This window comes from Peromyscus leucopus, chromosome 5 (genome assembly GCF_004664715.2).
Source record: "Peromyscus leucopus breed LL Stock chromosome 5, UCI_PerLeu_2.1, whole genome shotgun sequence".
Lineage (NCBI taxonomy): Eukaryota > Metazoa > Chordata > Mammalia > Rodentia > Cricetidae > Peromyscus > Peromyscus leucopus.
Genome location: NC_051067.1, coordinates 48214793 through 48231350, shown reverse-complemented (window position 1 = coordinate 48231350; position 16558 = coordinate 48214793). Strand labels below are relative to the sequence as shown.

The following is a 16558-nucleotide window of genomic DNA, read 5'->3' as shown; positions in this document are numbered from 1 at the left end:
AACATGGCGTAAAGTGTGTGTGTGTGTGTGTGTGTGTGTGTGTGTGTGTGTGTGTGTGTGTTTAAATTTCTAACCTTGATATCTCCAGGAACTCACCCATAGTATAATCACAGTTACTATATTGCTTTCAAGGATTTTAGTTTGTCCACAAAGCAGGCACTCTTTCCATGTCACGTTTTAAACATTTTAAAATTTACTTTTCTAGGGGTAGTTATAGAACAGAGGCTAGAGATACTGATTTTTAACTTCTTAATGGAAAAAAAAGGAAAAGTTTTGAATATATTTCTGAGGGAAAGAAACGTGTTTGAACAAAGATATCTAAGAGCAAAGGCCAGTTCAAATTAATTTTTTGTATTTATTATGTAGATAGAATATAATAAACCATTAAAACATTTATAAAGATCATGTTAGAACAGGGAAATGCTTATAATATTTTATGAGTAAAATATAAAACTTAAAATGTATTTACAACAGTGTATAGTTTGTACATACATGAAATGTTAGTTCCCAAGTCAGTGGCATTAAAGAGATTATTTCTTAAATATCATAGTTACATTTATTACCCAAAGTACAAAACACACATAAGCAAAAAGAAAGTTTAAATTGTTTCCTATCAATGAATTTTCCAAATTTCATGACTGTTAAGTTTGGGGCACTTTAAAATGATTGTGTAAGTAAAGCTTGCTTTAATGGGTAGATTGGCCATTTAAATTAATGCAAATGTCATTTCAAAATAGCACAAAATATAACTGTCACTAGTATCTTTGTGTGCAGTACTTTTTGGGTCATCTTAATACAGCTGCTTTAACACTGACATGGATTCTACCAAGCTGTACTCATCTTTCATGTGTGCGCTGTTGACTCTGACCAACTCGACAAATTAGAAGAGAGCTATAGGGAAACTCACGTGGTGCAAAACCTTCAAGTTGAGAGAATATCCTCCCAAGATTTTCAGCTCTGTAGTTTGGTCCTTTCCCTTCATAGAGTGTAGGTATAAAACAAATGGAAAATCCTGAGCAGAGTGATAGACACACAACCAAGTGAGCAGGTGGACGAATGTATGCTTGCCCTCCTGTACCCACATCAGGGGTAGCTAATGGCTGTGATATTTAGAATTTCTATGAAATTTACTATTTGAAGAAAAAATTCTCTCTTGAGTTACTTCTTTTAATGTGTTCTATATGTAAACATTTCTTTTTAAATGCAGTCAGAGCTGTATATGAGCATGTAAGTGCAATTAGAAAGTAACTTGAGATCTTCAGTAACTTAGAACTGCTCAAACAGTGAATCAGAGTAGGCAGTGTTTAGTATATACCACACACAGCAATGTCATGTTTACATAGCATATGTAACTATTTATAAATGTTTCACCATGTAATGTAAAATCTTTTGGTTTTTCCTATCTCCCACAGGGTAATAAGAGATTTGTTTTTAAGTTGTAATGGAGTAAACCAAATAATTGAATTAAATTACTTAGATGGCATTCGAAGTCATTCCCTCAAAGCATTTGAAACTCTGATTATCAGCCTAGGGGAACAACAGAAAGATGCTTCAGTTCCAGGAATCAATGGGTTAGATGTTGAACAGGAGTTGCCATCCTTAAGTGTGAGTCCTTCTCTCCATAAGCAGCAAGCTTCTTCCGATTCTCCTCGGAGCCTCAGTAAGTTTTATGCCAGTCTCAGAGAAGCTTATCCAAAGAAACGGAAGACCATTCACCAGGATGTTCACATCACCACCATAAACCTCTTTCTCTGTGTGGCTTTTTTATGTGTCAGTAAAGAAGCAGATTCTGATCGGGACTCTGCCAATGAGTCAGAAGATACTTCTGGCTATGACAGTACTGCCAGTGAGCCATTGAGTCACATGCTGCCATGTCTGTCTCTTGAGAACGTCGTCGTCCCTTCCCCTGAATGTTTGCACCAAGCAGCAGACATTTGGTCCATGTGTCGTTGGATCTACATGTTGAGTTCAGTCTTCCAGAAACAGTTTCACAGGCTTGGTGGTTTCAGAGTGTGCCATGAATTAATATTTATGATAACCCAAAAACTATTCAGAAGTCATGAAGAGGAGCAAGGAAGAGGGCAGGGAGAAATGAGTGTAAGTGAAAACCAGGAGTTAATCAGAATGTCTCAACCTGAGATGACATTGAAGGGAGATGTGTCGTCTTCAACAGCACCAGAACTGGGACATCTGAAAAAGAGTAGTGGCAGCTTGGATGAGTTAGAGTCACAGCATATGTTTCCCACAAGTGTAGAGCAGACTTTGGCTACCGAAGCTGTTCCCGGGGAAGCAAAGGCATTTACGAGTCAAGAAAATGAGACCTCTCTCCAGAGTATTCGACTTTTAGAGTCCCTCCTGGCCATTTGTCTTCATGGCTCCAGAGCCAGTCAACAGAAGATGGATTTGGAGCTACCTCCTCAGGTGATGCTTTGTCCTTAGTCCAGCTCATGTAACATATGTGTGTATTGTATGTATTATAGACACATGTAGTAATATATACTATACATGTTATGACAATAGTGTCAATTTATTCTGCCACATATTAAAATTTTTATTTTCATGTATTAATTATACATAAATCTGAAACTCATCATAACAGTTTTGTGTATAGTGTTTTTATATCAATTTGCCCTCCGTGCCCTCTTTCCCCTCCCACTTCCACTCATCCCCTTTCTGTGTGTGTGTGTGTGTGTGTAAGTGTAAGTAACCCATTGCATTTTATTAGGGTTTTTTTTTTTTAATAAGATTCTGGATGAGGAGTTATTTACCAGAGCCAGAGTTCCTTGCCAGTGGTTATACCACAGTAGAAAATGTCTTTCCCATTCCCAGTAACCATTAATTCCTTCTAGATACTGAGAGGGTTGAGACCTCAGGAGCTCTTCTCCCGATTAAATCCACAGGGAGGGGAGAGGCCTCATGGCCCTCCCTCCTCCTGTTTGCTACATACTTTTTAGAAAGTCCTTTTGTGCTTAGTAGGATACCAAGTGTGGAGGACACAATGAGGCAGAAAAACAGTTCTTACTCTAAAGAAGCTTACTGTTTAGTTTTCTGCAAAAATTCCCTTGGGATAGTTTATGAATTAAGTCTTAAATGAGTAGTTATGGATGCTGTGTTTTAGAGTTAAAAGTCTTTGTGATACTGTTGGGTACCCTTCTTCCATTTCCTGATCTTTGTTTATGGCTCTGGTATGGTCATCATCTGGTCTGTACCTATTTGTTTTACATGTTAGACTTAGAATTCCTTAAAAGAAAAGCAGGTTTTTTTTTTACCCACTGTTATAGATATCTAGGCAAGCAGTAATAACTTCATTCAAAGGGCAGAACTGAAGGCACAAGAAAAAAATAATTAGAACTGCTTCTTAGACTCTTAGAGGATCTCTAAGAATAAGGACTTAGTAAACTCTAGAGATAATTAAAACTCTGAAGTTTCAAAAAATGATTTTGTAAAAATTTTAAGATTTATTTATTTTTTTATTTTATGTGTATGAGTGTTTTGCCCAGATGTATGTCTGAGCACTATGTGGGCTCAGTGCCTGAGGAGGTGGATTCCCTGGAACTGGAGTTATAGGCTGTTGTGAACCACCATATCAGTTCTGGGAATGGAACCTAGGACCTCTGTAAGGACTCTTAACCATTAAGCCATCTCCCCAGCCCCCAAAGAGTGAATTTTTTATGATTCAAATAATTTAAAGCACATTGAAATTTAAATTTATAAATAAAAATTTAACAGTTTTTAAATAGTAAGATATTTGGATAAGAGCTCAAATTTTATACAGTTTACCTTCATATCAATTACAAATAAATGGATTTTCCCCTGCTTGTTGTAATCCATTTTGTCACTGTTTTTTTTTTTAGAGGATGTTATTGATATTCTTAGTCTCTCATTTTATCTTAGAGCTTGTCTGTGGAAAATATAATATGTGAAATGAGGGAACACCTTTCCCAGTCAAAGGTGACGGAAACAGAATTAGCAAAGCCTTTATTTGATGCCCTGCTTCGAGTAGCCCTGGGGAATCATTCAGCAGATTTGGATCCTGGTGATACTGTGACTGAGAAGGTATGAACCCATGTGTCATGTTTTTAAGTACACCCAGTAGAGACTATAGCATGTGGGCTGGGGCTGGGACACTGGTTTAGCTCACAGGGCCATGGATTTTGATCAGGTGAGTTCCTTGGTCCATTCTCCATCATTTGGAATAGGTAGTATTTCATCATTGTTCTGCCTTGAAGAAAAGCAGGATGTCAATACAGTATGCTTCAGTTAGTCTAATCTGGGAGTTTTTCATAATTGTTCCCTATAAGGCAAAAATGTATTAAGGTCTGACAATCTTACATATAACTAATAGTCTTTTTTCCCCTAAAAGATTTTAGTTTGGAAAATTTCAAATCTGAACAGAAGCAGCACAGTACCTTTCCCTGAGCCAGCTACTTCCACAGTTGACTGCTCAGCATCAACATGTTTTCTTCCTCCCTGACTCCTATATCTTTTTTCTTTCTTGAAGGATTTTAAAGAAAATCCTGGTTTGCAGCAGCTGATAATCTTTAAATGATAATTCAGGAATGGTGATGTTTAGCTATCTTATCTGGTCCTGTATTGGTACAGCTAATATTTCCAGAACTCTCTACAGACTTTAATTTTAAAATATTCAGCATAAAAATGACCAATATATAAGACAACAGGAGATTTTGAGCTCTGTTAACATTTTTTCCAAAGTAACTATTTTAAATTTTTTTTCTGAAACTATAGAATGTTCATTTTAACTCATTTCTCTTCCCAGTTATGCTTCTTTTACTTTGGTTAATTATTGTTAGCTTTCATCTTTTTTTTTTTTTTTTTTTGATTTTTTCGAGACAGGGTTTCTCTGTGTAGCTTTGCGCCTTTCCTGGAACTCACTTGGTAGCCCAGGCTGGCCTCGAACTCACAGAGATCCGCCTGCCTCTGCCTCCCGAGTGCTGGGATTAAAGGCGTGCGCCACCACCGCCCGGCTAGCTTTCATCTTTATATAACTTATTTTCTAACCTTTGGTCTAGTAATATATTTGATATTTTATTATATTTGCCATAATATTCTATGTTACTGTTTTCCATAATTTTAAAGCTTATTGGCTTTAAAAATTGACTTTAAAGCTTGTAACTTCAACTTATTGTTGAATCAAATGACAGACTATAACAAATTAAAACATCAACTTTATGTTACTTTTTATTGCTGTTGCAATGATAAAGTACTTTGAACTTTTATAAACGCAAATAGATCCTAAAGTGAAGGTATCAGTAACATTTTTATAAGGAAAAAAATGAGCTGGGCAATGGTGGTGCACGCCTTTAATCCCAGCACTCAGGAGGCAGAGGCAGGCGGATGTCTGTGAGTTTAAGGCCAGCCTGGTCTACATACAAAGTGAGTTCCAGGACAGGCTACACAAAGAAACCCTGTCTTGGAAAAACAACAACAACAACAACAACAAAAAAAAAAACAGAACAAAACAAAAGTCTTGCCACAGGTATTAGACAGGAAATTGATGCTGGAAACCTTGATTTCTGAGATGCTTATATGTAGACATTTGCGTTCTGAAATTTTTATTTCACTTGGAAGATTGTTTTACCTTTTCCAGTTATCTAGTTTATGAAGCATTTAATTAAAAAATAATTTTGGGAAATTTTTCCTATCAACAAATATGTGAAAATAATATATGTTTATTATTAGGAGTAAGTCTGCAATAGAATACTGCCTTATTGTGGTTTTCAGTCATTCTGTATTGTGTAACTAGAGTGAAAGTTCCTAAGTAGATTTATTTTCTAGAGAAACAAGTGACCAAATGACTCAGACCTTTGATCTGAGTTATCTGAGAGAGTTTGGGAAATATTGCTGAGTCAATTTCATATTTTTCAGTGACTACTGATTACTAAGATTTTTTTCTCTTAAAATATTGAGATTGTTCTTCAAGTGACTTTTGAGCAGTAAGAATTCTGTTATTGAAAAATGAGTCAGTGTCACAACTCTCGCTGTTGACTTACATTGGCCTTCTAGAGTCGTCAGTCTGAGGAAGAACTGTTGTCCCAGCCTGGAGATTTTTCAGAAGAAACTGAGGATTCTCAATGTTGTAGTCTGAAACTTCTGGGCGAGGAAGAAGGTTATGAAGCAGATAGTGAAAGTAATCCTGAGGATGGCGACGCCCAAGATGATGGTAAAAATATCTGTGATGCTTGTGATTGTATTGCCCTGGTCAGGTTGTAAATTAGCGGAATGCTTCATCATGTCCCTACCCAGAAGCCTTACAGTTTCCAAAAGGCATCGTATCATCATTTTATGTGGTCATCACAACAAATCGGCCATTTAAATGTGTAATTTCAACAGTGGGATCAAAACTATGGAGATAGCTTCATTGAAAGAGCACTTACTTAGCAAGCCTAAAGCCCCAGATATGATTGATCCCTTGCACTGTAAGGAGAAGCAAAACAAAAACCCTTCTTGTCTAAAACAAGTAGGTGCCTAAGAATAAGAATGAAGGAGAAAGTCCTTGCTTTCATATGTATTCCAGCAGAAAAGAAAAGCGATGTCCAGAAATAGACAACACAAGGAAAAGCAAGTGATTACCTTTCATTGGCTAGCCAGGGAAGCCCTTTCTGAAGAGGTGATATGTATATTGAAATCTCACTGTCAGTGACATCCAGGGGTGTCCTTGGTCATTTCCTGTAGACTAACCTGTCTTTAGAATGGAACTGTGTTTGCATGTGATCTTTTGTGCTGGCTGTGCAGCTTGGATAAAGTGGAAAAGATGGTCTGTTTGCTTGTTTTATGTCAGCTTGACACAGCTAGAGTTAATTGAGAAAAGGGAACTTCAACTGAGTAAAGACCTCCATGAGATTGGCCTGTGGACAAGCCTGTGGTCCATTTTTTTAATTAGCTATGTGGGAGGGCTCAGCCCAATGTAGGTACCACTCTTGGGCAGATGGTCCTGGGACATATAAGAAAGCTGGCAGTGCAAGCCATGGGGAACAAGCCATTAAGCAGCACTCCTCCATGGCTTCTGCTTTCGTTCCTGCCTCCACGTTACTGCCCTGAGTTCTGGCCCTGACTTTCTTCAGTGATGGAGCATGACCTGAGAGTTGTAAGCTGAAATAAACCCTTGCCTTCCCAACTTGCTTTTTGTAGTGGTGTTTTATTACAGCAACAGAAAGCCTAACTGAGACAGATTATGTGAGCCAAAAGATTTTGTGAGGGCTCTTTCTTTTCAGATACTGGCCTTGGGACTTTCCCAGTCTTTAAACTTACAGTAGTTTATTCTTGCTAGAAATAAATTTTCTCTTTTTCATGGAGGGAATAAGAACAATCACTAACTTTAAAGTTGAAAGGTATAATGGACCTATAGTCTGTGCTTTTTGAAAAAATATTTGTTTAATGGTAGCTTTATCATAACCTAGGTATAACTTTACAGTGGTAGATTTCCTTTGTGTGCTTGTTAACTAAATCTCAACGTAAAGATGTCTAGTCTAGGTAGAAATTTATAAATTTCTTTACTAAGTGAAATTTACTGTGTGTGTTATATGTACATGTTCTTATGGGTATGTGCATACATGTGTATGAGGTGTATGAGTGTACATCTATGTGTGTGCCTGTGGAGGCTAGAGGCCCACATCAAAGTGTTTTCTTCAATCATTTTTCATCTTTTATTTATTTATTTATTTATTTTTTATTTATTTTTTGAGACAAGGTCTTACTGTGTAGCTCTGGCTATGTTGGAACTCACTATATAGACCAGGCTGGCCTCAAACTCTGTTTTATTTATTTATATGATTATTGTGTGGGTATATATAATGTAGGGGGACAAGCACATGTGTGCCATTGTGTGTGTTTGGTCAAAGGACAACCCTGTGGAGTCAGTTCTCTCTTTTTACCTATCCATGGACTCCAGGGTTCAAACTCAGGTTGTAGGTAATACTTGAATGGCAAGCACCTTTATGTACTGAGTCATCTCACCTGCCTCCTTGAACTTATTTCTTTGAGACAGTCTCTGACTGAACCTAGAGCTTGCTGATTCTGATTAAGCTGGCTGGCCAGTGAGCTCCAGGCATTCACTTGCCCTAGGCCTGGTATCACCGGTTCTTGGCACAAGCGCCCAGCTTTTTGTATGGGTGATAGGAGTCTGATCTTGGGTCCTCATGATTGTGTAGCAAGCACTCTTCCAAGCCCTTGTATAAACACTTTTAAAGAGTGCATCAGACCCTGTTAAGGTCAGTCAGTAAGACAGTCATAAGAGGACAATGTTTAGACTTCAACAAACCAAGCCTGCTATTACCACAGAAATAGGGGCAGATAAAATAAACTACACTGCGATTTAGATATTTTGGGGTCAGAAAGTTTGGGGTAATTTTTTCCAGTTGCATCAACAGAATGTGTTAAATCTGTATCTATAAATCTGTTGGCAATATTTGTAGTTTCATTGAAGATCAAAATTACTTTCAAAATTAAACTGTCCATAAGACTTAATTGTTTAAGATACAAACCCTAATCTACATTAAGGTTGCAGGAAAATGCTTTGTGAACATTTTAATAAAAACAGCACAGTTTTCATTAAATATTTTTAGTGATGAGTTAGGGTTGAAATATTCAGTTTTTGGGAAATAAAAGCATTCTTTTCTTTCCTTTTTCAGGAGTAGAATTAAAACCTGAAGCAGAAGGTTTCAGTGCATCGATTGTTCCAAACAACCTACTTGAAAACCTCAGTCACGGAGAGATAATATACCCTGAGATCTGTATGCTGGAATTAAATTTACTTTCTACTAGCAAAGCTAAACTTGATGTGCTTGCTCATGTGTTTGAGAGCTTTCTGAAAATTGCCAGGCAGAAGGAAAAGAACATTTCTCTGCTCATGCAACAGGTAAAAGATGTACTAAATTGAATCAGTATTTATCACACTCATGCCCCGATTATTAATTTCCTTATATAATAACCCAACTTGTCTGAAAATTATTTGAGATGATTACTTAACTTTTGTTATGCCTTCACTGTGTTTTGACTTTCAAGTGATTTTCTAAAATCATCTAATTTTGTATTTCTCTAATAAGTAGCATAAAATCAATATTGTCAGTAGCTAAACAGTAGTATATCCTGAGAGCAGATCTTAAAACTTGCATTTAATCCTACAACAGTATTCTTTTCAGTCTTTTAAACTCTTTCTTTCTCTCTTTTTCTCTTTCTTTCTCTTTTTCTCTGTCTCTGTCTCTGTCTCTGTCTCTGTCTCTGTCTCTCTCTCTCTCTCTCTCTCTCTCTCTCTCCCCACACACACCAGTCCTTTATGAAATAATTTATCATGATGTTGCAGTTGTATTGTGCTTTTATGAAGTTAAACATTTAATTTCTTATGTTTCATTTTTTTAATCTTCAGGGAACTGTAAAAATCCTTCTAGGAGGGTTCTTGAATATTTTAACACAAACTAATTCTGATTTTCAAGGTGAGTTGAACCTGGTGTAAAGAAATAGCTTTTTAATTGCTGTAATATTGTATGAAGAATTAATGATTATGGCTTCCACTAGCATATTGCTCTGTGGTTTCCAAATTTTTAAATGTATCATCTTATTTGTTCCTCACATTCAATGAAATATAAGTATTTTTATTGAATAGAAGGAAAATGTAAATTCCAAGGCCTGAAGCAAGTTGTTTAGTAGCTTCCTGGAGATTGTGACCTGGTATGAACAGTGTACTGCATCATCTGTTGTTCTCTTCTCTACTTAGTACTTTCTCAGACATTTCAGGAATTCATCGTGAAAATTAATGTGATTTATGACCACAGTAAATCTAAATTAAAGTTGGAGGATTAAGGCTAATATATGTGAAATGTTAATCTGGGTTTGTGTAATGCTTCTGTCCTCCAAGTTAAATTCACATGTTTTTGTCAGGAATACCCAATATTAGTGTTGAGTCCCCTAGAGGATATCATATCAAAGACTTTGTGATGTCTATGTCTTATAATTAGGAATGTTAATTTTAATCAATTTCAGATTAAGATGGTCTACCAGGTTTTTCTATTGTAATTTGTAAGTATCTTATGGGTAGCAACTTGAAAGTATGTAAATTTCTCTTTTCTCACATTTTAGCCCACAGTTTTTAGCATTAACTGGTAATTGTACCTGAAAAGAGTAGTACTGTAATGTTTGCCAAATAGTGATTTTCTATTTCTGGCATTCTTTGTACATTTATGAATTGGGATTGTACGATAAGGAAAAGCTTTCTCTTCTCCATTTTCTTACTTAATGTGTGGGTATGTTGTGCTCATGTTACATTCTTACCAGTTTTCTCATCATGAATATTTAACACTGGTATGATATATTGAAGTTTATAAACTTCCATTAGACTTTATTGTTATCTGACATTCATAGCACATTCAGTTTTTCCTAAGTTGTTTCCTAATGTCCTTTTTTTGTTCAAAGAGCTCTTCCAGGATACATTACAATCAACTGTCGTATTTCTTTGTTTTTGTTGCTATGCCTTTTCTCTCAAGCCCAGGAAAGACTGATTCATGATCACACAGATTTTATTTCTAAAAATTATTTTCTCCTCTCCATATTCTTTGCTCTTTATTTTCTTGCATATGAGTTGTAATCTTGGGCTTTGAAGTTGAATCCTACTATATTTCTTACCTCATGCATTTCTCCTTTTGTGTTATATTCTGGGAGTTTTTAAAAAACTCTGTTCACATTTTATCCAGATTTTAATTTTGGCAACTGCCCATTGTCTTAGTTCCTTTTCTGTTCCTGTGACAAAACACCATGACCAAAGCAACTTATAGAAGAAAGCATTTAATGGGGGCTCACAATTTCAGAGAGTGAATCCCTGCCATCATGACAGGGAACATGGCAGCAGGCAGGCAGGCATGGCCCTAGGGCAGTAGCAGAGAACTTACATCTGATCCATAGCAGGAGGCAGGGAGAGAGAAAGCTAACTGGGAAAGGTGTAGGCTGTTGAAATCTCAAAGCCCACCCCCAGTAACACATCTCCTCCAACAAGGTCACACTTCCTAATCCTTCTCAAACAGTTCCATCAAACAGATAATCCTACCAGGGCCAGTCTCACTCAAACCACACCTGTTTTATAGTTAAGAGGTCCTTTGGCTTGATTATTTTTTGTTTTTTAAAATTTGTGTGTGTGTGTGTTCCCTGTGTCCGCATTCTCTCAATCACACTGAAACCTGTCAGGTTTTGTTTTTTAGTGTGACTTAGTGATTTTTTTTAATTGATTCTTTGAGAGTTTTATGTCATGCACCCCAATCCCACTCATTTCCCCATCTTTCCATGTCTGCCCTCTACCCTTGTAGCTCCCCACAAATAAAAAAAAAAAAATTGGTCCTCCATCTTTCCCACTTCTCCACATATTCATTTGTCGTAGTGGCCTTGGGAGCTGCAGTGAATCACGCAGCATATGTTTTGCCCAAACAGCTTTACTTACAAAGGTTCATCTCAGTGAGTCATGGTCTGGTTCAAGGCCTCTGTATTGAACCATCAATACTAGAGCCTCACTGAGACTCCTCTTGGATATCCTGCTGTTGCTCCAAATCATGGAGATCCTGCAGCTATGATTCCTCAGGACCAGTCAGTCCCTTTAGGTGCTCCAGCAGGTCATAGATGGGGTAGATCTTGGGATGGGCCAACTCAAAGCCCTAAATGTGGGCCTGGACAAGTAGCTGATTTGGTCAGTCTGGGCCTCTGGGCCTCCCCACCATCCCTTTAGGTGAGGGTCAGGGCCAGTTCTCCATTGCAGTTGCCGGCATGGGGGAGGGAGGACAGTTCTCCTAGGGCTTTGGAAGGTTGGGGCAGGCTTTTTCGTGCCCATGTCTTTGGGGCCAGTTCACGATGGGAGCAGCTATCCCACTAAGGTGGGCAAGGGGAAACCTGTCAAAAAACAATAACAGAAGACATAAGCATACATTGATTGTGATACTTTTCTATTCAAAACCTTTACTGGGCTTAACATTAATTACCTGAGGGTAAATAAATTCCATGCCAGTTTATGGTCTCCTGGCAAGCTGTCCTCTCAGAGGATACTTCCTCTTACACCATTCTGTCTGTTCATTGCCTTTATGAAACAGGTTAGTCTGTTTCTAGTCTTAAACCTGGAGTCCCTTAGGATGCACCTTGGGTTTTACATCAGTATTGTTTTTGTCATGTCTAAAGTGGAGAGAATAATTCACACTTTCTGTTTTGGAGTGAGGAGCAGCTGAGGCATACATGTAAAAATATACTTGAAGCACTGTAAAATGATCTACAAAAATAGTTGTTATTTTAAAGAATTTTTATGAATTAGTGTACCATTGCTTTTGTTTATGCTAAACTCTTTAGTAGAATAAAGAACATGGTTAAAATAAATACCTTGTGGTATTTATGTAATTTTGCTATTTTTTATTTTTGTCATTTAATTTCTAAGTAATATGTGGTAGTTATAATATAAAAAAATCTATTGTTTTATTAGTGTTGGTTCATTTGCCTTTAGTTATTTTGCTATTTCTTTAGCAGTTTTTAATGATTACTAACTAGATTGTTTATAATCATTCCACATGAAAGAATAGTTTTTTTATTTCTTTCAATGAAAATTGCTTATATCTTCCTTGAATTAAATGTGTACTGGCTTTAATTTTTTCCTCTTTTTAAAATTTAGCATGCCAGAGAGTATTGGTGGATCTTTTGGTGTCTTTGATGAGTTCAAGAACGTGTTCAGAAGAGCTAACCCTTCTTTTGAGAATATTTCTGGAAAAGTCTCCTTGTACAGTAAATATGCTAGAATTTTTTACATTTTCACTAATTCTTTAATAGAATATATATTTTACTAATTTGTAAATCACTAAGCTTTTGATATTGTAATTACTGTTTAGCCAGTTCCGTGTTTTATGTTTGACAGATTCAGTTATATTATCTGTATAGATCTTAACCATTTCGATTTGATTTGGACTAACCAGTCACCTTTAGCCCTATGTCACCCCCAACCTTTGTGGTTGAGAAATGCTGTGCTTTTATTTACTCAAGAGAATTTAAGTATGAGTAACATCAATCATCCCGAATTTGTCCTTTTTCTAAAGAACCACTATCTGTTCTTTAGTTGAGTATTCTGTTTCCCATTGCTGTATAGCTCTTAGCTAGGAAACTCATTTTTATAATGCAGTCTGGACTGGAAGACTCTGCAGATGAGTCTAGAATGTGGAGGCTGCCCGAGGTGAAGCAGGATGAGCAGAGCCCTGTCCACTTCACTGCCCATCTCTTCACCACTTCAGTTTCAAGGCCCCATGGAAGCTCCATCAGACACCAGTGTGGGTCATTGAGGGCTGGCTGTGTATTGGTTGGTTATTTCTAGAGCTTGTCTTCAGCACACTCTCCCTCATCATGGTCGACATTGAAGATTATTTTATGCATGAGTAAGGCATTGCACTAGGCTAATCTTTCATACTTTTTAACTTAGCTCTCTTTGGTCATTGTCCTTCTTTTAATTAAGTGTGCATTTCAACATTCCATCCCTAACCTTTTTTGTATTCCATTTAAGTAAAACACCTTAAAATTTATTTCACTTCCCCAGAAACAAATGAAAGAAATTTTCCTTGGCTTGGAAAAAAACATGTGAAATAACTTAGATAGTAATTGGGCATTCAGTTTTATGTAGTTTATCATTTAGGAATCTAGAGAGTTTGTAAAATTGTATCCCCTCACTTAAAAATATTTGAGCTATGGGACTAGAAAGATGTTTCAGTGACTAGAGTACTTGCTGCTCAGTCATGAAGGGCAGAGTTCAGATCCCGGCACCCACCTCAGGCAGCTTACAAATGCCTGTAACTCCAACTTCAAGGGATCTGATCCCATTTTCTGTCTTCTTCAGGCACCTGCTCAAGCAAGCAGGCATGTATGCATGCACACATGCAGACGCACACACACATACTAATAAAAATAAATCTTAAAAATAATTTTGAGAGAAATACCATGAGGAAGTAATAACCTTGTTTTATAGAATAATTCCTGATATAATTATTGTATTTCATTTATGATACTTAAAAACTACTCATGAATATTAGATTTATACTGTAAAATACCAAAATTTAAACCAAATTTATCAAAAGATTACATAATAATTAAATCTCTATATCTTAAGTAAAAACTAAAGTTTTGAAGATATGGTAGATATACTATTAAAATTAAAAGGCTACTATATACAGGTATGTTTGTATTTTTACTTATAACCTGAATTTTGAGATCATTGTGTATCTGGTTGCAAGATTGTAAACTTTTACTTGTTTTTCTTTTTCTCTAGGAAATTCTTCTCCTTGGTATTCAGAAAATTGTTGAGAGTGATTTTACTATGAGCCCTTCACAGTATCTATCTTTCCCTTTGCTGCACACCCCAAGTTTAAGCAATGGTGTCTCACCACAAAAGTCTCCTGGGATTCTTAACAGTAAAGCCTTAGGCTTATTGAGAAGAGCGCGGATTTCTCGAGGCAAGAAAGAGGCTGACAGAGACAGTTTTCCTTCTGGGCTGCTTTCCTCTTGGCACATAGCCCCAATCCACTTGCCATTGCTGGGGCAGAACTGCTGGCCACACCTGTCAGAAGGATTTAGTGTCTCTCTGTGGTTTAATGTGGAGTATATCCATGAATCCGAGAGTGCTGCAGAAAGAGGAAAGAAGGTAAAGAAAAGAAACCAGCCATCTATTCTACAGGACGGCAGATTGGAAGCAGCAGGTATGATGGCAGGGAGCAGTCTGATCTGTACACTAAAACTCTTCAGATAGCCCTTTGCTGAGCTGCGAGGATATTCGGCAGTGCTTTAATGTGTTCTTTTCACCTTAAAGACCATACTTAATGACTGAATTACCAAAACCTGAGATTTTGGCAGCCTTGAAATCTCCATTTTCTTCTAAAGCTTAGATGTGGAAGGGTTATAGAGGCCCTGTATCTACAACTGTTGCTGAAGTTAGCAGTCCCATTATTGTGATGGTGTGGCCCCTGATTCTAGAAAAGGAATAAATAAAACCCTACAGCCACTTTTATTTCAGGTTCTGCTCCTTCTGTGTCTTACCTCAGTGGCTTCTAGTTCCTATGCCTGAATAGTTGTATGTAGCAGTCCTTCTCCAATGTTGGGACAGAGTTTACCCATAACTGAAAAATTAGTTAGGCTGCATTGAAACTGCATCTTGTTTTTGTTCTCTTCTTTCTTAGGCATGCAACAGTTTCTTGGGACATACAGCAGCTAGAGGGAATAGTCTTAGAAACTGGTTGTGCATTTTTTTAGCCTGTTGAAGAAAATGGTTGCTAATAGTTACATAGTCATAGCTGCTAATATTCCTTTTCTTTGAAAGCCTGAGCCTTTGGACGTGCACTGTGTATTTTAGTACATCTTGGCTTAGTTTAACATAAAGTCATATCATAGTAACAAACAGCTCATCATGCATACTCAGGCAGTTCAAGAGTTAAATGATAATATGGCATTGGGAAGGATAACCAGTATAAACATTTCCCTTAGCTGGAGACTAACTATGATGCAAGGTTTCAGCATGACTTAGCACTCTTATTCAAAAGTCACCCACTACTCTAAATAATGATCATTCAAGTACTGCAGCTTTTCTAAGGAGAGTAAAAATAATTAAAAAATAATCTTATTTTTCTAATAGGATTATTGTATTGGAGATCATAGATGGTGTGTGTTTTCTAGACCAGGGTCAGTTGTGTTAGAGTAGCCCAAACCAACAAAAGCAGAAGCTGGATACAGAGTGTAGCTGATTACATTCCTTTAGCAGTCCTGCCCATAACTGCCCTTAGTTGTCATGTATTTTAAATCATTTAATAATTTTTAAAACGCTGTTTTTTGCCCACTGTGTTCTTTTGAAGTTAACATTTAACCTTTGGAAATATTGCTTGAATCAGGTTCAGACATTTGGGGTAAATAACCTGTTACAAAGAAACCAACATGCATTGTATTCTTTTAAGTTCACTTTTCACACAGTTTTTATGAACTATATTGTTGATGATTCTAACATTTTTCTCACAGAAGGTGATAGACCAGAAGGTACAGAATCCATCAATCCTGGTGACAGACTCATAGAAGATGGCTGTATTCATTTGATTTCATTGGGATCCAAAGCATTGATGATCCAAGTGTGGGCTGATCCCCACAGTGGCACTTTTATTTTTCGGTATTGATAATCCTCAACTCTTAATAAATAGGTCATGTATTTAAATAATTTATGTAAGAAATTATTGAATAATATTTATAAGAACAATCTTATTGATATTTAGAGAAAAAAATTAAAAGGATGATTATCAGACAGCATATAGATTCTATGTAGCAGTAGACAGATAGCGAAACATAGCAAATCAAGTGCTTATGACATGCAGTGGAAATGACTGGAGTACTCCAATTGGCAATAGTAGCATCATCAAATCAGGTTCCTAAACATCCAGCAGAAATGACTAGAGAAGTCTTGCTGAAAACAGTCATGTTGGCATTCCTGGTTGACAGTTTTACAAGTAGATAAGGATTCTCTAGCTTCCTGTACCACTACAACCATTTTTATGCCATACAACAATGATAA

General features: G+C 36.8%; 1 protein-coding gene across 3 annotated transcripts in view; it reads left to right on the top strand.

The window, feature by feature from the left end:
- Lyst (lysosomal trafficking regulator) overlaps positions 1-16558 on the top strand; it is a 159301-nt gene that overhangs the window by 38684 nt on the left and 104059 nt on the right. For 2 of the 3 annotated variants that reach the window (XM_028859792.2, XM_037205933.1), the window contains exons 6-13: positions 1413-2421; positions 3895-4056; positions 6025-6181; positions 8649-8875; positions 9383-9449; positions 12647-12756; positions 14282-14708; positions 16015-16159. In XM_028859792.2, coding sequence (XP_028715625.1) covers positions 1413-2421; positions 3895-4056; positions 6025-6181; positions 8649-8875; positions 9383-9449; positions 12647-12756; positions 14282-14708; positions 16015-16159 — 2304 coding nt within the window. The remainder of the gene's footprint in view (positions 1-1412; positions 2422-3894; positions 4057-6024; positions 6182-8648; positions 8876-9382; positions 9450-12646; positions 12757-14281; positions 14709-16014; positions 16160-16558) is intronic. The other variant, XM_037205934.1, reaches the window with a different exon arrangement.